At 40.1% G+C, this 19,886-nt stretch overlaps 1 protein-coding gene across 11 annotated transcripts in view; it reads right to left on the reverse strand.

Moving 5' to 3' along the window:
• ATXN2 (ataxin 2) overlaps positions 1-19,886 on the reverse strand; it is a 50,313-nt gene that overhangs the window by 22,331 nt on the left and 8,096 nt on the right. For 7 of the 11 annotated variants that reach the window (XM_074554243.1, XM_074554249.1, XM_074554244.1 and 4 more), the window contains exons 3-12: positions 19,575-19,634; positions 18,805-18,876; positions 18,448-18,598; positions 11,262-11,386; positions 9,991-10,082; positions 7,219-7,416; positions 6,538-6,716; positions 4,731-4,940; positions 2,278-2,460; positions 611-799 (exon numbers count right to left, since the gene is read on the reverse strand). In XM_074554243.1, coding sequence (XP_074410344.1) covers positions 611-799; positions 2,278-2,460; positions 4,731-4,940; positions 6,538-6,716; positions 7,219-7,416; positions 9,991-10,082; positions 11,262-11,386; positions 18,448-18,598; positions 18,805-18,876; positions 19,575-19,634 — 1,459 coding nt within the window. The remainder of the gene's footprint in view (positions 1-610; positions 800-2,277; positions 2,461-4,730; positions 4,941-6,537; positions 6,717-7,218; positions 7,417-9,990; positions 10,083-11,261; positions 11,387-18,447; positions 18,599-18,804; positions 18,877-19,574; positions 19,635-19,886) is intronic. The other 4 variants (XM_074554246.1, XM_074554250.1, XM_074554253.1 and 1 more) reach the window with 4 other exon arrangements.

Below are 19,886 nucleotides of genomic sequence, written 5' to 3' on the forward strand. Positions count from 1 at the left end.
AAACCATTGGCCTGTGTTTCTTTAATTTAAAAAAAGAGGTAAAAATTCCGTTTGGAAAAAGAAATCCTCTTTAAAAAATTGAGAAAAAAAATTTTAAAAAATTAAAGATTAAAAAAATGAAGTCAGACACCTGTAAACCCATATTCCTTAAGGGCACAAGAAACAAGAAAATTCAGTTTGGAAAAAGAAATCCTCTTTAAAAAATTGAGAAAAAAATTAAAAAAAAAAAAGATTAAAAAAATTAAGTCAGACACCTATAAACCCATATTCCTTAAGGGCACAAGAAACAAGAAAATTCAGTTTGGAAAAAGAAATCCTCTTTAAAAAATTGAGAAAAAAAATTTAAAAAAATTAAAGATTAAAAAAATGAAGTCAGACACCTATAAACCCATATTCCTTAAGGGCACAAGAAACTAAACACAGAGTCAAAAAGCTTCTCTCTAACCTTAATTTAAAGCTGGAGAAATGGGAACTCACAGTAAAATTCAACGTATCCCAAGCTTTCCTGTGATTCAGGAAACAGCTGTGCTGCTGCCTGGGCACATTCCCTGTCAGGAATTGGGGAAATACAAAAAAATTGTATTTTTTGTAGGCAGTGAGGGGCACTTACCTTCATTGGAGGGGGTGACTGCTCTGTTGGATGCAGGGCTGGCAGGAGTAGGAGAGGCAGCTGGAACAGGCATGGCAACAGATTCAGTGGGAATTGTACCAGGCTGAGGAGAAGGCAGAGCTGGGCCCATGGGAGTGCTGCTCTGCCTTGGAGACCTAGGCCTGTGTGTTTTAGGGGATAATCTCGGAACTAGAAACAAACAGGAAAAAGCAGTTATAGGATGAGCTTCCCCATCTGCTCAGCAGTTTGTTTTAGTTTTAAAAATGGCTACAAAACATGCTTTGAAATACTTGGTGAGATATTATGTGGTAACTGAGAACCTGTTTACCTTTCAGGCACATCTCCTAGTTCTCTACAGCACAGCTTTTCATAGAGAATGGGGTCATTGCTCTGCAGATTGTCCCCCAAAATTTATCCCTGCCCTCTAATTCCAGCAAGAATCTGCAAAATGCTTCCCCAAATCCCCAGCAGTGCAACTACACCAGCTCACATTAACCCAGTTTCAGGCAGAACACAAAAGGTGGTCAGGTCTCCACACAAAGAGATGTAAAATATTTTTTAAGAGGGCTGAAAAAACACATCCATTTTACAGTGTCCTCTCTTGGAGGTCTGCCAGCTGGAAAAAAAACAACACAGCCTATTGAAAAAAAAAGAGAGTTTTTAGGTATATTTTTGCCCCTGTGTTAAAGCAGCAAGGAAAGTTGTGTATTCTTTGGACAGCAAATTGTAGCTCCTGCTCATCCTGCTCATCCCACTTGTGCTTTTTGTCATATATTAATTCCCAGTGAGTGAGCAGACAGGCAGGTAAGTGGTTTAACAGTCCAACTTGCATGTTAATAATATACAAACAGGGAAGGTGAATCACAAATAATGCCACAACAGAAGAGTTGAAATTTTCTCCACAAGGCAACAAGCCTATGTGGGTCTAATTTATACCTTTCTGAGAAATGTGTTCTCTATGCTCCTCTAGAATCCTGCACTGCTAAAAAATACCCAAAAAGGACCTAAAAAGGACCAAACTGTTGCTCTCTTGCCCTCAAGGAAACATTCAGCTCCTGACAGCCCACCAGAACATGGCCTCAACTCAAGAGCTCCAGACTAGACCTGTGGCACAAGACTGAGCTTTAAGTCAAATATTTAAAAAAAATATATTAACAGATTAAAAATAAGACACTCACTATAACTGCTCCTCCAGCAGCCAAGAACAACATCATCACTTCAAATCCATGTAGATTTTAAAGGAGAAGTACATCCAACTGAACTTGAGTATCAATTCATCTTTTAGCACCAAAAACCTCTACCCAAACACCTCCTTCATTTGTAAACCACAATCCAGCCACGCTGCCATAACCAAACTCAGGGATGCAGTGGCAAATCTCTAACTCCTCCAACAAATCCCCTAAAAATGAATCCTTTCAACAACTAATTCCCACACTTTTCCTTCCTTTCTCTCCACACCTGACCCTACAGTTAGGACAACATTGCACCAACTCTCACTCAGCTAGCTGGGAACATCCCCACTCCAACTTTAGCCCAATATTTGATTATTCAGAGCCTGAATTGCCTGGAAAATGATTATTCAGATCCTGAACTGCCTGGAAAAGGCAAGATTCCCCATTCTAAGGATCCCCCTGCAAGCCATCTGCAATAAGCCAAGCTTTACCTACCCCCACTGACAACTGATGACCACGTCCCACCTGAAGGGCTGCCTCGTGCCACTGCAGCAGTAGATGCTTCCCCAGGTGCATTATGAGATACAAATTCTAAGCCACTTGAAATTGTACCCCTACCAGTAGAGACTCTGTGACCTCGAGGGTGCCGTTGAGCCTTTGGAGACATCCGTGGAGGCCCTGAGGGGAAAAAAAGACAACCCCACACAATAAGTGCTTGATGTTCACCACAGAAAACTCAAATATATCTCTTTAAAATTGCATTTCATCTTAAAACTCTCAATAAAATCAAGCAATAATATATCCTAAAAAGGCCAAGGCATTGGTTCAGCCAGGCTGCCAAGCTCATCACCTCCCCAGGGCAGCTCCTGGGTGCTCAGAGGTTTTATCAGCACTGAAACAGGTGTGCAAGGTCTGGATTTAAAATATTTCAATCCAAGCATCCACCACTGCCAAGCCACAAAGGTCAGTGGTGCAGCTGCCCCTGGATAAGCACAGTTCCAGGCTATCAAACATTTTTTCCAGAAAATAAAGAATTCCCGGGGTTTTTGTCAGGTGCTCGGTGATCCCAACCATTTATAGTCACCCCTGGCTGACCAATGCTCTTGGGGAATTTCAGCAGAGCTCAATTGCCTGCAGCAGGTCACAATTCATTTACAAGTCAGCAAAAACTGCAACTAAACAAGGGATTGTTATCCCAAGGTTCAAGTCATGCATGTTTAACACCAGAAGCCAAAGTCAGAAGTGAATACAGGAATTCTGCACAGCTGCCACACCATGGTTATGCTCAAATCTAAGCAGCAATACAATTATAACATACTAATAAACATTTTCTTTACAGGATTAGACTCAAATGTTGATATTCAAGAGGAAAAACCGTGTGTGAACAGAATCTGGCTGATTACAGCTCCTTTTTAACACAGGTCAGTAACAGGGTCAAGTTCAGATAATGGCTTTTAGGTTTCAGAAAAACTTCTAAAATACCAAGTACCTTTCCTGGTTACATAAATCTTTAAATGTCAGCCTCTATTTTAACCATGAATCTCAAGTCCACTTCAATGCAAATTTCACACAGGTGAATATTTTAAACACACATTTTCCCAGTTCACTGCATGCCTGACAAACCAACCACAAGCGCTATGAAATAATTCAGTTTGCAGGTGGATTCTCAGTTCCTTACTCCACAAAAACCCCACAATAAATGGACAGTAGGCCAGACAGATGTGGCTGCCCCCCAATTTTTGGTCAGGAGCATTTCCCAGTGTTCCTGCTGAGTCTCAGGGATCATTCCTCTCTCTCCCATGGCTCCAGTGAGCACCCACTGCAGGTCTCCAGGGAGCTCTGTACAATCACTTTGCATTTTTTAGGCTTGCTACACCATGTTGTGCAGGGTTTAAATGCACTTGAAATAAAAATAATAAACCGTGTTCCTTACTGCACCCTCCCAGGACAAATTTAGTTGGGGTAATTCTGCACACAGCTACCAAAGACTCACAGGTCAGCCTTTCTCTGCATGTTATTTACTGCGAGGGAGCTGATTTAGATCCTAAATTAAAATTTCCTACAAATTCACCTTTAAAGCAGCTCATCCTACCTACCTCATTCTACAGTTCACTTCTCTGAATACAGCATTTTTATTCTCATGATTACCATTAGTTGTTTACAAGAGGTGATTCAATGATTTAGTTATGTGTTTTGTGGAATAATTGTGTTAAAATTGGTATTTTATAAAGATTGGCCTTTTATATAAATTGGTATTTTTTATAAATTGGTATTTTATTTAAATGGTATTTTATATAAATTGGTATTTTATACAAATTGGTATTTTATTTAAATTGGTATTTTATTTAAATTGTATTTTATATAAATTGGTATTTTATTTAAGTTGGTATTTTATACAAATTGGTATTTTATTTAAATTGTATTTTATATAAATTGGTATTTTATGTAAATTGGTATTTTATACAAATTGATAGTCCTAAAAATGCTCCCTAGCTATCAGGTTATCAGGTTATCAGGTTATCACGTTATCAGGTCCTGCATGTTGCTGTTGGTTAATTTAAGACACTGAGCAGCGTTTACAAAAAGCTGAGTTTAATTTCATACCAAAACTCGGGAAATTTCACAGCTTTCTTTCGTTTTTGTAAAGCTCTTCAAATCAAACAAACAGGAAAAAAAAAACAAAACAAAACAAAACAACAAACCACCAACCAAACCAACAAAACAAAAGGTTAATAGAAATAGTCTGATAAACTAAAGTTAAACACAAATTATAGGTTAAGTAATGAAGAGAAAAAAAAACAATAAAAAAAAAACGAAAACAACTTGTCAATAACAACTCACGGAGGAGTTAAACAAAGACGAAACAAAAAATAAAATTACAAAAAAAAAAAAAAAAAAAAAAAAAAAAAAAAAAAAAACCATGAAAACAAATCGTGGTATATTTGTACCTTCTGAAGACATGCGTTTAGGCATAGTAGAGACAGGAGCTGGAGAACCATGAGCAGAGGGGTGAGACGGGGGCCTGGAGGGCCGCGAGGGGGGCCTGGAGGGCGGCCGTGTAGGGGTGGCTGCCCGAGGTGGAAGAGAGTTGGGACCTGACTGGTAGCGAGAAGGTGGGCGAGAGGAAGGAGATGGGCAAGGCGATGGCCAGGCAACACCTGACAGAACAAATGATATGAAGGAAAGTATAAAAACTAAAGAAAAAAAAAAATTATGGGGGTGGGGGGTGGGGGTGGGGGGGTTTGGGGGAAGGCAACAGAAATTTAAAAAAAAAAAAAAAAAAAAAAAGTAAAATATGACAAAATGATTTTTTTTTTGGTTTTTTTTTTTTTTTTCAGTGGTTTAACCCTTTGGGGATGGATTGAGGTGGTAATTAAGGAGATAAAAGTTGGGTCTGCCTTGGTTTTTGGGGTCAAATTGGAGTTGTGAATGTCACAAAGGCTCCCCAAAGGGTTAATTAGGATCTACAAACACTACTAAGGAACAGACAGCAAAGTTGGATCTGTTAGCCTGGCATACCAATGCTCCACAGCACCCAGCACTCCACAAGGTCCTTAACAGCTACCAGAGGGTCTCAAACAGCTGTTCACAAACAGTACTGACCACACAAACTGCTACTGTCAAACCAAATGATGAGTAAATATCCATCCAGGAGCTGGATCTTTACAAAAACCAAATGATGAGTAAATATCCATCCAGGAGCTGGATCTTTACAAAAACCAAATGATGAGTAAATATCCATCCAGGAGCTGGATCTTTACAAAAACCAGCGGTGTTCAGTGTCTGAATGTTGACATTTGTGCCTTTATCACTTATCTGAGGTATTGATGGAGGATTTTAATCTAGGATATAGGGCTCATGGTTTTCAAAGCAGAATTAACTGAATTTACAAGCCATTCTGAATATTTTAGGTCTATGATGTTGATTCAGCAGAGGAATAGGGTGAGAGAAACCACAAATACTACAGACAAATTTCAAGGTTAGCATTGTTTGGGCAAGGCTCAGTTTGTCCATCCTTTACAGAGCTGACTCTGGCTTTAGAAAGGAAGTCTCACTTACCTTTGGATGCTTCTCAGACTCCCTCTCCAGACAGATCACTTGAGTATTATACATTTTTCATTTATTCACAGCAATTTATTATAAGAGCATTTTTAAATTCTACAAATAATGCCTTGAGGACAGGCCACTGCTAAAACCCATCTCCAGAAATGTTTTTGGCTTCTGGGACACCAATTGCTGCCATGCAGTGCCTGGTTAGAAATACCTCCCATGTGTCCAGCAGAAAATACTCAAATATGGAGGGAAGGCTTTGGATTCATTTTCTCTAACACTGTTCTTGTTTTTCCCCTCCCATTTTCATCAAGGCAAGCAAGTGGCTTTATTCTTTTCCAGAAAGGAGGAGAAGCTTCCTCCTGCACTGCCTTTCACCAGGTGTCAGCACTGCTGCTCCTCCACCCAGAGCTTTGCAGTGCTGGTGCAGTTTTTCATCTTTAAAACCACACAGTGCACCATCATCTAAGACAAAGGTGTTAGAGGAGGAAGATAAATGACATTTCTGCTCTGCAAAGCCACAGGCAGAGCAGTGCAACGAGGGCTCCTTTGTGGGTTAAGCCCAAATCCAACTCACAACCTCTGTGTTAAATGATGAATGCTAGCCTGGTTTATGGAATACACAAACCAATCCCAATCTGAACACAAAATGAGGTGATTTTCTGCAGTTTTATGGGTACATACACTCAGATTTCAGATACTTGCCTCCGTTAACTACTCTCTGATCTGCTCCAGAGTTAGGGCTGAATTCTGAAGTGTGGGATCCAGACCTTGAGATGGGTGGGCCTGATCCAGACTGGCCCATCCTCGGTGAGTTTTGCCTTCCACTTCCCCAGGACAGGACATCTCTGTTCCTCTGTCCAGGTGGAATGTATTTATTTTCTCTGAAACACACCAAATTTCTATCAGCGTTGAGACACAACTGAGAGGCAACAAAAAGCTCCCCATTTTCTCTCTTTTTCTCCCATCAAGCCAAGGGGAAAAATCTAAATAGTATCAGATGTTGACCCAAGAGTCACCTCATGAATTGGCTTTTGACAGTGGCCACACAGTCCATTTCATGAGCCCACAGCACTGAAGGATTAACAGTAATGCCTGAAATTCTCCAGGACACACCAAAACCACTGCCCCTTCCTGGAATTTGGGACAAATTCACCACGGTGACAGGTCAGAATGGGCAAGTTTGTTTCACTACAGAGATAATACAGGGCCAGCCAGAGGTGTCCAAGTCAGCCTGAGTGCCAAAAGCAGCACAGCATTGTTTACACAAGGCTCCAAACCTAATCAAGCCTGCTGAAAAAGCCCAGTATCAATCAGCAAACTGCTACAGCACCAAAATACCTCCATAATTTAAATAAAAATACCATTCATAGTGTACTCAAGTACCTAGTGTTCACACCATGTCCTTCTCTTTCATTAGCATTTCTCTGAACAGCAGTATATTTTTCTTCTTCTGTCCTTTCATCATTTTCCAAGGCAACCCGAGCTTTGTATTGGGCACTTGATTCAATTTCCTCTGCTAATTGAGTTGCTCTGGCTTCCCGCTTTAAAAACTCTTCTGAATTATCTCTTTCTAATGGCACCCTAAAAAGACAATGGAAAGGAAAAGAATCTCTGAAATGCATTCAAAAGCACAAAGGAGTTACAAAAATCACACAGTGTTAGTTCTAACCGAGTCAGAGGGGAAAAAAAAAAAATCTTGCTCCTAAGCCAGTAGACTTGCTGTCTGTTTTTTAATACAAAATTCCTGGGCTGGTTTGATATTATGGACAAATTCGGGGTCATTTACCTGCCTAGAGAGCTGAGGACAGGGTGTAGAACTTTTCCACAGGGTTTGTAAAATCCCCAGCCCCTAAAGCTGTGCAAAGGCTCCAACTTTTAACATGGTTGAGAACATCAGGAATAAAAAGCCTCAGACTGCTGTTTACATAAGAAACTACTCCAAGAGCCCAAATTTGAATTTTTTTTTGAGCTGTTTACACATTGCCAGCAGACACAATCCTAGTGAAACCAGAGACTGACATCCTTACTGCTTTGGTAATTCCAGCCATAGAATTTCAGCTCTCCCAGTTCTGAAGAACTGCAGAAAAGGTGGATGCAACACTTCAGAGCACAGGACCAGGAATTCCTGACTCATCTGTGAGTGCCAGGACCTCAATCCCATCCTTTCCATGTCTCTCTCTAGGGTAGGCAATGGAATATGGCAAAAATCATCCCATAGGAAAGCCACCAAGTCAAAATTCAATACATGAGCACTGAAACACTGAAAAACCCAACCAGGGATGGGATCATACCTGGCACCTCCTTCTGTGCCCATTTTTGGGGTTTACCTGTCCTAATGTTTGTGTCAGGTTTTAAAAATCACATTTTTTCCCTGATTTTAACTTCAAGTTGCAAAAAATTGTTCCAGCGACCTTACTCGGAATAAGCTACATAAAAATACAGAACAGAGCTGAGGCTTGGGCATTACAGAATCACTACTGCCCGTATTTTGAATAATATAAAGAAGAAAAACAAAGAAAGTGGGTGGAGATCCAAGCCAGGTATAGAATAACACATGCAAAGCTGCTCAAGTGTTGGTGACAGAACGAGGAAAACAAGTGGCTTTGCCAGATTCCAATCCAGCACTCAGCCACTGCAGCACAAGATTTCCCCCACATTTTTGGCCAGTCAAAACATTTACTGGCCTTATCAATGGTAACTGCAGGAATATTTAATAAAATCCTTCAGCATAAAGCTTTGGCTCAAATAAGATTTACATGAATGCAAACCTGGTCCCAGGCACCTCTGTTAATAAAGGAGAACAGCCAATAATCCTCATTTATTTCAAGTGAGTGCAAAAAATGAAGGGATGTATGGCAACCTAAAGAGGCAGGGAATGATTTCATGTTTTCTACCAGGGCATTAAAGATGAGAGGAAGGGGATGGACAGGATGACATTGTTCAGAACCCTGGAGATGAATGATCAATACATTTGCTGGAACACAAAGTTGTACCTTGATGCAGTTTGACAAACTCTACCTGCTACTGCTTAGCTCTAGGAAGAGAAAATCAAACAAGAAACCCTTCAGCTGCACATCTAAGCATTTCATGGAAAATCAGCAAAAGAGCTTCCCAGTTTAGCAGACTGATATGCAAAGCAAGTTGCTTGACTAGAGGGGGGAAAATGGAATTAATTTAAAGCCACCTTCATGTTTTTAATCTGTTTCCATTAATATCCAGAAAGCAGAAAGATGGAAGACTAAAGTTCAAAAGTACAAAAAGTACTTAGAGCAGTGAAGGGAAGGAAAGAACAGCTTCCCCAGGATTCAAACATAAGCTGATTAGGACACTTTGATTATCACCCTGTTACAGGTCCATTTGCACAAAACACAGAAATCACATTGTTGAACCACATTGTAGAGAAGTGCATACACACACACAGGAAAAAAAAAATCAAAATATTCACTGCTATTCCTTGATATTGAAAAAATAGATTTCTGCTTTGGGGGTTAAAAGAGTGGGGAAATGCTGAAGCCATTTCACAATGGCTGTGAACATCTGCAGTCCATTTGTGTTGCAGTTGCAGTGAACATTAGAGCTGCAGGCTCTGGGGAATAAATCACTGCCAGAGTAGCCAGAGCAGCCTTTATACTACTTCTATATTCCAGTTGTTATTATATTTAACTAAAACTTCAGTTTAGAGCTGGACAAGTCTGCTAAACAAGCACACAACCCCCACCCCGGTTATCAGCAGCTTTTCAGCATTTCCAGGATCTTCCAGATCAATTGTCTCAATAAAATCAGGGTTCAGCCAAACTGCTCTGCTAGGTTAAACAAAAAGCTGGAGGTATAGCAGCTACATACAGATTAATTCACAGCTTTCCACCCTGTTCCTGGAAGGTTCTGCAAGAAACAAGCCTTATTGCATGGCTAAATTCAGAAAACTCTGCAATGGCAATGAGCTGTGCCCATTTAAGGGAATATATAAAGATTTCTACATCTAACTATTCACAGAAAGCTGGCAAGGTTTCTTAAGCACCATTCATTCATTGCTTTTGCAGTTATTTGATTCCACAACTTCAGAAAACTATGCAAAAGGAGCTGCAGAATATAAAGTTTGTCAAACCAGGGAGAACATTCAATACAAATCTAATAACAAAATATTTTGGAACTTACGTATAAGAAGATAAACTGCTGTCATAAGTTGACACTACACCATAATTTTCTTCATTGTAACGAAACATGTCATTGGGATCCCATCCATTAGACTAGAAGAAAATGATGCTTGTTTTTCAAAATGACACTGGAAACACATTCCCTTCAAATGAAGGGCTGATGGCAGAAGTTGAACCTTCTGCCCTTTTTCCTGGGCCTATGAATTCACTGTCCAGATAACAAAGTTATTAATGCCACAGTTGATTTCAGGGAGCTTTGTTCATCAGCTGCACAGATTCTACCTTCAAAATTCCTTTTTTTTTTGTTGTGAGTCTTTGTATTGTTTTTATGATTTTTAAGTACACTTTGCTAGACTACTGGCTAGCAAGACATACATACATTAATATCTTTTTTGCCTTTTCCAAAAAGTGCAAATTAACTCTTCTGAAACTTTTCAAAAGCACTGATGGAATTACCTGAGAGGCACCACAGGCAGAAGACTCCTGTTGATCTGCACAATTCCCCCACTCCAGTAAAATTGCTATCACAGCACTCAAGCACAACAGTAAATGCTTTGAATATTTTATAAAAGCACTGAGAGTACTGAGTATTCCAATAAATCTCAGCTCTACAGTATGGACACCCAAACTGACAGGAGAATTGTTCTACCCATAGTTAATATGCTCTTATCAGTAACATTATCTCCTTGAACACACTGCAGGCTGGACACCTGGCTACAAGAATTTCTGCTTGAGGAAAAGCTGACTGCTGTGATAGATGAGGAGATGGCATCTGAGGCCATATTCTCCATCCAATGATTCATAATCTGAGTCTGTCCCTGTGCTTGGGTCAGGCTTCCATCAATTCTCTCCCTCTGCAGCCCAGGGACACTGAGCTGAGCTCCATCTCCCCATCATTTCCAAGTGCAATGACAGTCAGACAGCAAAGCTCTGATTAAACATCAATCACTTTGGGGCATTGCTGGATTTGGAGTCCTTAACAAAAGCTGCTCTTTGGCTCCTGGAGTCCAACACAGCTCTCACCACAGCTGCTGCCACTGCTCAGAATTTGCCAAAAGTGCCATTTGAAAGGCAGCTATTCTCAGCCAGATCGCTCCAAAGGGCTGTGGCAGCTGCTGGCAAAGACTGAACATCCACCAGCACAATGCAGGACAGCAATTCTGCTCCTCCAAAGCTCATTAGTAGATTAAAATTAAGGAATTATTTCAAGGCATATCCAGGGAAACAGCTCATTCTGTACTGCTGGCCAGAGGTGATCAAAGCATCACTCACGACATCGGTCTCCAGCGCCTCCAGCTCCTCGGAGGCCGTGTTCTCTCCTCCATCCCAAGGCTCCAGATCCTTCTCCTTGTGCTCTCCATTCACTTTAGCACTGATGGCTGAATCAGTAAAAGCATCTGCAACAGAAATGGGGAGGGTTGGTGTCCGGTTTTCGGCTGTTTGGGTGGCCTGGAAGGGCCCGGGGTGGCCTTGGGGCAGCCGCGTTTCAAAGGAACAGAAGAGGCTTCAGTTCTTCTTTCGGTCTTTATGTTTATTAATTGTTTATCTAAAAGATTTTCTCTCGGCCCGACAGAGCTCTGCTCAGCAGCCAGCCATGAGCACACTCCCCTGCCCTCCGGGCGGTCACCTATCTTTATACCCAAAGTTACGTGTACAATATTTATCATTTTTCCCCAATACCTTTCACCCTTATTGACCAGTGCACTTTTAGTAATGACCAATCCCAAAGTGCCACCATCACCACAGAAGATGGAGGAGAAGAAGAAGAAGAAGAAGAAGAAGGACAGGACACGCCCCAATTCCTCCATCTTACTTCTCTAAACCCCCCTGTACAGAAATCCTAAACCCTGTGTTTCACTCTCTAATTAACTCATCCCTTCACCATTCACCCCGGTGAAACCCTCCTATCCTCATACAGGTGTCGTCTCCTGTGTAGGATCAAAGTGCAGCCACCAGACACTTCTGGAACATTCCAGGACTCCCGAGCCCCCCAAGGGTGCTCTCGGTGACACCTCAGTCCTGCGGTGCTGAGATCCCACAGGTTGGGACCAGTGACACCAGTTTGGGTAAGTTTGCACACTGGTTTGGAGCTGAGGAACAGCCCAAACACAGCTGGATCACAGGCACAACATCATCACTGCCCTTCTGCTGGAGCTGCTGGGCATCAGAGATGTGCCTACTCCAGATAAAAGTCCAGACTAACTTCTCCCATATCAGAAAATAGAATTATTTTCAGTTATTTCAAAGTGTTTTCTATGATTACATGTATATTTGGGAGAGAAAAAGAGAAAAAAAGACAACACAAGGATCCCTATTCTTCTAGAAAACCAAAGACTTGTATAAAATTCTTTTCCAACCAGCCCACACAACTGCACACCACAATGGGATGCAAATATCAAAAAAAAAACAGGAAAGAATTCCCTAAATGGGCAAAATGCAATTTTCCTTTCAAATATCCAAATTTCTTCTATTTCCACAACTCCTCAACACACCAACAGGGCAATTATCCATCAGCTTGGTGCTCCCATTTCCTGTGACATGAACACAGGGGTTTCCTCTCCTGCCAGTTTTTCCAAGCAGCAGCTTATCCAAATCACACAAAAAAAATCAGAAACGTTCTATATTTTGTTCTCAACAACATAAGAGAATAAATAACCAGTAAGGTTTTTTTATGGTTTATAAAAATTATAAAAACATCAAAAAATAAAGATCACAAACATTTATTTTGACTTGTTCATGTTTCATTCAAGCCAGACTTAAAAAGGAATAATATCAGAGTATTTCAATTGCTGTAAAAATATATCTAAAGCCATTCACTAAGCTTTTGTATTTGTAAGCAACTGGATCTCAGAACTACATAAAGAACTTTAAAAAATCAAATAAGCTTGTTGTAAGCTCATAAATAAATAAATCAGCCTAAAATAAATAAGTCTTCAATCCAGAATTTCCTATCATCATTCTGCTGATAAAATAAGGAGCAAACATTGCAGACCTTTAGAAAAGATGAAATCAAACCACCAGGCAGTGCCAGATAAGGAAAAACGTGGCCTAAATTAACTTCTGGCAAGATCTAAAAATCTGCCTGAAAAAAAAGAAAATGAACTTTAAAGCTATTATGAAAAGAATTCCCAACATAAGAAGTTGGCCAGTGATGTAACAGCTTTTACACAATCACTGAAGATGTTTTACAGAGAGACTGCTGATACTGCTTTTATTCCTGTTTTACCCAATCTCACAGTGAAATTCTGCACATAAATTGGATAAAAATTCACTGTGCTTGATCTCTCTAATAACAGCCAGCACTATCCCATGAAATGCTCACACAAACAGCTTTTAAAATATATTTTATTATAATATATACTATATATATGTATTCAAATGTCATCTGAAACTCCATAGGAACACAGTGCTATAACTCATAGTTAAGTCCTAGCTAAAGAGGATATTTTTAAGAGTTTTTAAAAATGTAAATTCTGCATTTACCTTATCAATACCCCATGGCTTAGCTCAGATAAACCAGTGCTGTTCCTGCCCCAAACATCATTAATTCCATGTTTTATTTTTGCTCAGGCTGGGACATTTCACACCAAACCCAAGTTGGAGGCTGTTTGTGTCTTTTAGGAAACTGAAATTTGTTTTGCATCTCTGGGAATGGAGGGAGCTCCTCTCCAGTGAGATTAGATAAATATGAATTAGGAGCCTGATGGCAGCACCTGATGAAGGCAATCTGTTTTTCAGAAGGGTGTTTCCTTAATTTCTATTAAATTCCTGCAGGCAAACTCCACACAACTGTGCCATTTTGGATACTGTGAATAAAATACCAGCTTAACAAGACTCATCCACTCAACCCACTAATTTTCTTATTTAAACAGCCACATAAACATTCAGAAGAGCTGTTATTGTAATGATACAGATGGAAAAAACACCCAAGTCAAAACAAAAACTCCACTATCAGCAAGTGCTGCAGGTCTGAGTAGGATGTGTGCACTCACTGCTGAGCTTCCCAGTAAATTCAGGATATCACAGGCTCAGGAAGCTCCACTGCTCTGAGTTCCTCTCTCATTTTACAATTAAAATCACAAGTGAGGCTTTGCCTGGTTAACCTCTACAACTCAAAGAAAAACCAAAGACATGAAAAATTCAAGTTACAAAGGCATTCCCAGCCAGACAATGTGGTCTCAAGAGCATCCAGGCAAAGTTTAAATGCAGCAGGATGGTACCTCAAGGCACAGATCAGAATTTTCCTGCAACAAACAGCAGGGCAGGCACATGGGAGACCACAATTAAAAACCCAGCAAAGCCTCTCCCAAAATTAATCAGCAACAAACTTGAAAATGAATGTAAAAAAAACCTCTAAAAATAACAGTTTCCAAAACAAAAATGTGGCAATTAGGATGATTAATGAAGTAGAAGGTGAAGCAGGAGCTGCTGCTGGAAGTGCTGACTGGCAGAGCAATAACTGACAAGACACTGCCCAGGCTCTCCCTTATCTGGTGCCTCTTATCTCTGAGCTGTTGAAGGAGCAGTTCACATGACACCTTGACAAGGCCAAATTTTTAATCAATCTCTTTTCTACATGGTAAAACCCGAGTTAAAGATCAAATGGGAGCTGGTGAAACAAGGGGCTGAGGCTGTAACACTCAATTAGCCCCCACTGCCTCTGTACCTGCTTAATGTGACATTTCCTAAGCTCAGGAGCTGGGTATCAAAGACTTTGTTTTAAAGCTTGGTAAAAAATCATTTTTCATGAATGGAAAAAAAGTCCCAAGGAGAGCTCTATGCAATGGAAATTCATATTAAGGCAAATTAAAAATACACATTCTGCGAAAAACTCAGCTGGGGCAAATTCCTCAAGTGTGTGCTGCTAACTGAGTTAAAGCAAAAAGTGCCAGAGCAGAGCAATTAAGAGTCCGGGTTTAATTAATTTCAATGTCTAACATGCTTGTTTTCACAAACAGATTTTGGTGAAGAGCACAAATGTGCAATTAAGTGCCAGTCTGCAGCTGAAATGCCATTAAACCAATCAGTGCTACGTGCCAAAGGTGCTGATGGCACCCACTGAAGCTTTGATCAAGGCAAAGTAAACTGAGGTTTCACCTTAAAGGTTTCAACAGCAAACTCTGATTTGTTTTGTAACTCCTTACTACTGATTTGAAACATTAAAACCAGTTAGCACCGGCTCTGCAGAGCCAACATTTCCTTCCTTTGTTCAGAAGATGCCTTCTGCTATTCCCCTTGCAACACTTTCTCTGGAAGGATGCCACTCTCAGAGCTAATTCAAGGAAAAACTTAAATAGCTAATTCTCTTCTGCATTTCTCTTCATTGGGTTTGTAGTATTTTCCTCAGCATGCCAAAAAAACAATAAAAACATTGCAGAAGTCTTTTACTTTACCATTAAGTTATGATGTTTGAATTGTCTTGTCTTTAAAGAGAAGCCAAGAAGGCAACTCCAAAGCCTGATTGAAATTTGAATCCCATGCAAACCAGCTCTGAGGACTGATCAGGGCTCCCAGGAAACAATTCTGGTGTAGAATCAGGACAAACAGAACCTGATTCTGTTTGTCATCAATGAGGAGCCCAAATCTCCCAGCAGCAGCAGCAGCAGGGTCTCAGCACTCAAAGGTGAAGCAGAAAGATGTGCTGATATTAATTAATGTACAGCCAAGGATTTCAGCCTGCACTGACAGTGGGGTTTTAGCAGCTGATTTGCTAAAATCATACAGAAATCAGTGTCAGCCCCTCTTTAGGAGCAGACAGAACAGTCTGGAAGGGGAATGATGGGTGTGACACAGCTTCAGCTGAGCTTTCCAGTGCGTGTTTCATTCATCAGCCTGCCTGTACTGTGCAAACCCCAATCCCACAGAGAGAGACCCTCAGGTGATCCCTCCCTCCCCTGGAAGCCAAACAAGCACCCCAGGAGCTGCAAGGGTGTGCAGGCTGACAGAGCTGCACAAAGGCCCAGCCAACAGGGACACATTGATTTTTGCAACATCCACAGCCACAACACCCCTGTCTGTGCAGACCTACCAATTTCTCTCAATTTGTACAATCTGGGCAGAGCCCAGGCTTTGCCCAGGGGTGCCATGAAGGTGCAGAGTCATGCTTGGCACAAACCCCACTGTGCTGCTCCAGTCCCAGCCCAGGCCGGCAGTGCTGTCCCTCCCTGAGCTCTCTGGGGGCGTTATCAGCTCTGCCCCACAGCTGCAGGGCTGTGATAGCACTGGAGCTGCCTGGCAGCCTCTGGCACAGCCTTTTCACACACAACTCTGTTTTCCTTCTTCTGAAAGGAGACTCCATCCCATTCCCTTTCTCCCCACCTGCTGCTCTTCCCCATTCCCCTTCCAGTCTCCAGAAAACATCTCTGCTCCTCAAACCCATTTACCCACATTCCTCCACAGCCCAGCAGGGAAAAAAATACCAGAATAAAATCCACAGCTACTTATTGGGAGACCAGAATGCATTAAAATTTTCAAAACAGTATCTTCTGCAGAAATTTATTCAGTTCAAGGGCTCCACAAAATCTAGAAGTTTCCTACAGGCTAAGAAAGTACACAGAGAGAATCACAGAATATTCTGAGCTGGAAGGGACCCACAAGGATCATCAGACCCCAGGTAAGCCTCCCAAAGGAGAGCTGATGAAAAGCTCTTTTATTTGACTATGATTTTAAAGCCTTTCCAAGCAAGCATTCCCAAATTCTCCTCACCTGTCTGTGAAAGCCACAAACCATTGAGGGTTAGATAATTCAAAAGTCTCTGTTCCTAGGTGAGTGCAACCAGAGCACCAAGCAGGGACAATCCCCAAAGCAAGGAGCACCAAGTCCTCAGGCAGGAGTTCAGAGCCAGTTTTTGGGTTTATTTACATTTATTTTCATGTTCCTAGTTCCTTCATGCACATTCCCAAACTCCCAACCTTTTGAATCCTTATTCCATTTCCCAGGAAGCAGAGAGCCCCTCATTGCTCTAACGTGAAGGTGTGATCAGAGACTGAGTTCCACTTTCAAGTGTCATTTCCAGATAATGTGTTTTTGGGACAAAATGGAAAGCAGATTAATTCACCCACTCTGACTTATCAAGTTCTGCAGCCTTCCAGTTTATCATGCTCCAAGTTTTTTATGGCTTTATTTCAGCTCTCCAGTATTTAAGAGATTTAGACTCAGTCATTCCACCTAATAAAGTGAACTGAGGGACTGTTCAACCTGAAACAGTCATTTTCTTCTAGAAAATGTCCATTGAGCAATTATTCCTAGAAGCAGTAGCATATTCCTCATTCATTCTGCTCAAAATCTATAAAGATTGGGTGAGGGAGAGCCCAGTTTGCATTTACATTAAAGTGATGTTCATACCAAACCCATTATAAAACAGCTCTCATGTAATTTAAATTCCAAGTCCCATCCAGAACCTGGAACTTATCTGCATTTCAATGCTGCATTTGCTCTGACATTATGCATCATCATCTGGGAAAAGCAAAAAAATTCCTTGAAACAACAAACCTCTCATTCTGCAGCTTTAGATCAGGCAAGAACAGCTACAAACACAAGGTGAGAAGAGAAATTCTCATTAAATGTCCTCATCTCTAAGTCCCTGCTAATGGGAATAAAACCTGTGTTCCAATAACCACTGAGCTCCTGTGACAGTTGTTAATCAGCCTGTAAATGTACACAGAGATAATTTCACCCCATGCCATAAAAAACTGTGTTTCCTTTTATTCCTTATCCCAGAAAATCAGCAACATTAAGCAGAAAGACTCTGGAGATTTGCTGCCCAAAACCTGAGAAATCTGCAAAGGAATAGAACTGACTCGTGAGCTCTCAGGTTCCAGAAGAATAATCAGGGCCTTGGAGGTCAGACATTAAAAGTATTTAATGCCTGGAAAATTGTTTGATTTGAACAGTTTCAAAGTCTTCAAGATTTTAAGATTTGTCTGTCACCTCTCTATTTTGAAGAGCTTTACCTACAGGTCTATGAGGAGTAAAGGAAAAATTAAAACACAAATAGAGGATTTTAAAAGAATTTCTAGCTTTGTTGCCAGGAGTATTTATTGAATATTCCTATGAAAGCATGTTTAGACACAAAAGTTACCTCAATATAGACTCTTTATATCCTAACTCTGAGAAATTACCTTTTTCCAAAGAGTTTCTGTATTCAATGATTCTTGTATAACACTTAACAGAGAAATTTAGAATGACATTTCCAAAAATGTGTCTGCCTCCCATTGAATCTATAAAATATTCTGTAAAACCACTAAGGCTTTGCTTTCCAGACACCAAAACAGCTAGTCAAATATACATTTTTTTAAATTTACGAATTTCTGATTTCACAAGGTGCTGCAGTTTTGTACTCTTTAAGAATTACAAATCCAAATATGAACTTCAGTATTTGGATCCTAAAGCATCTACTATGAAAAACTTTGAATTATAAACTTAAAACATAAAAAAAAAGAAATTAAAACAAATATACCTCTTCTGGCATAATTGGTATCCATATCCTTAAAATGCACCATAACAAAGTCTGAAGACTTGAACAAGATACTCTCCAGGATGTCCTCCCTTTTTGGCCCCAAACTGGATTCTGCAGTTTTCCGATGAGCAGCATCGACCACTAAATCACACTGTGGGAAATCCAAACACAGGACACTGCTTTACTGCACAGTCATCCCCTCAAAAATGTGCAAAAACCAGGTTTTTACAATCTGCTTTAAATCTAGGCATGAACAGTAAAAATAATTCAGGGTAAATATTTAATTTTTTATTAAATGTTGGTTATTCGGTATTCAGAATTTTAACAACAGGGAATAGTCAAAATGTAAAAAATTACCTTAGGACTGTAGGTTTTAAAAACTCCTTCATATATACCACCATTTTTCACCTGTACTTCACATTTGGATCCCTAGAATGCAAGAAAAATGAAAATATAACTTTCTACCAACATGACAAATAACATTACAGTGATTTTCTAAAACGTGTTCTTTACATAGGTCCAAAATGTAAAAATACAGCTCAATTTTTAGCCAATTTCCTCATTCAGCATCTGCCCATTTATAAACACACTGCTGTGCTCTGCAAATTCAAATAGCTGGGTGTGTATGGGCAGTTCTGAAGGGATTTAAGATACTCACTGGAGAATATTTGGGTCTCACAAGACTCTTGACCAGTTAAACACACAAAGGAGGTTTTGTGCAAACCCCAAATCTGTGCCTGTGTGGGTACAAATAAGGATAAAAGCTTATCCTGGCCTCAAGCAGATGTGGGACAGTCTGCCTTACTTCATTTTGCCATGTCAGGGCTTCCCTTAAAATCTTGGGAGAAAGGTTTCTAATCCCTATAAAATGGATATAATAAAATAAATTTTATTTATCCGTAACTTCTCTAAAGACATGAAATTCAAAATTCAACCAGTGCACCTAAGAAATCTGCTGCAGCTCTGCAAATCAGAGTTAGACCTTTCCAAGCCTAAAATTTCTGAGATCCTTTAAAGCTCAACCTTAGCAAAAAGTGTTTCAATTTTAATATTCACTTTTTTATATCACAATTAGTGGATTAGTTAACAATTCCCTAGGAACTATTATTCCAAACATGAAGACTTACAACAACTGATGTGAGTATGTGAACCATTCTCATGTTTGCATAGATGCCATCAAAAGAAATCTGAAAAATAAGAAATCCATCATGAATATTGAAGAAATTCCAAAAGCCAGAGCACCCAACCCAACCTAAGCTTTCATCAGCACACAGAAAATCTCAGAAACATGGGGTAAAAATCTTACTCAGGCAATGCACATGGAATGTTTACTATTAAATATATTATTAAATATATTATTAAATATATTATTAAATATATTATCAAATATTAATATTAAGCATGTCAGGGGAGATTTTCAGAGGGTCCCTGACTTTTTT

This window comes from Zonotrichia albicollis, chromosome 18 (genome assembly GCF_047830755.1).
Source record: "Zonotrichia albicollis isolate bZonAlb1 chromosome 18, bZonAlb1.hap1, whole genome shotgun sequence".
Lineage (NCBI taxonomy): Eukaryota > Metazoa > Chordata > Aves > Passeriformes > Passerellidae > Zonotrichia > Zonotrichia albicollis.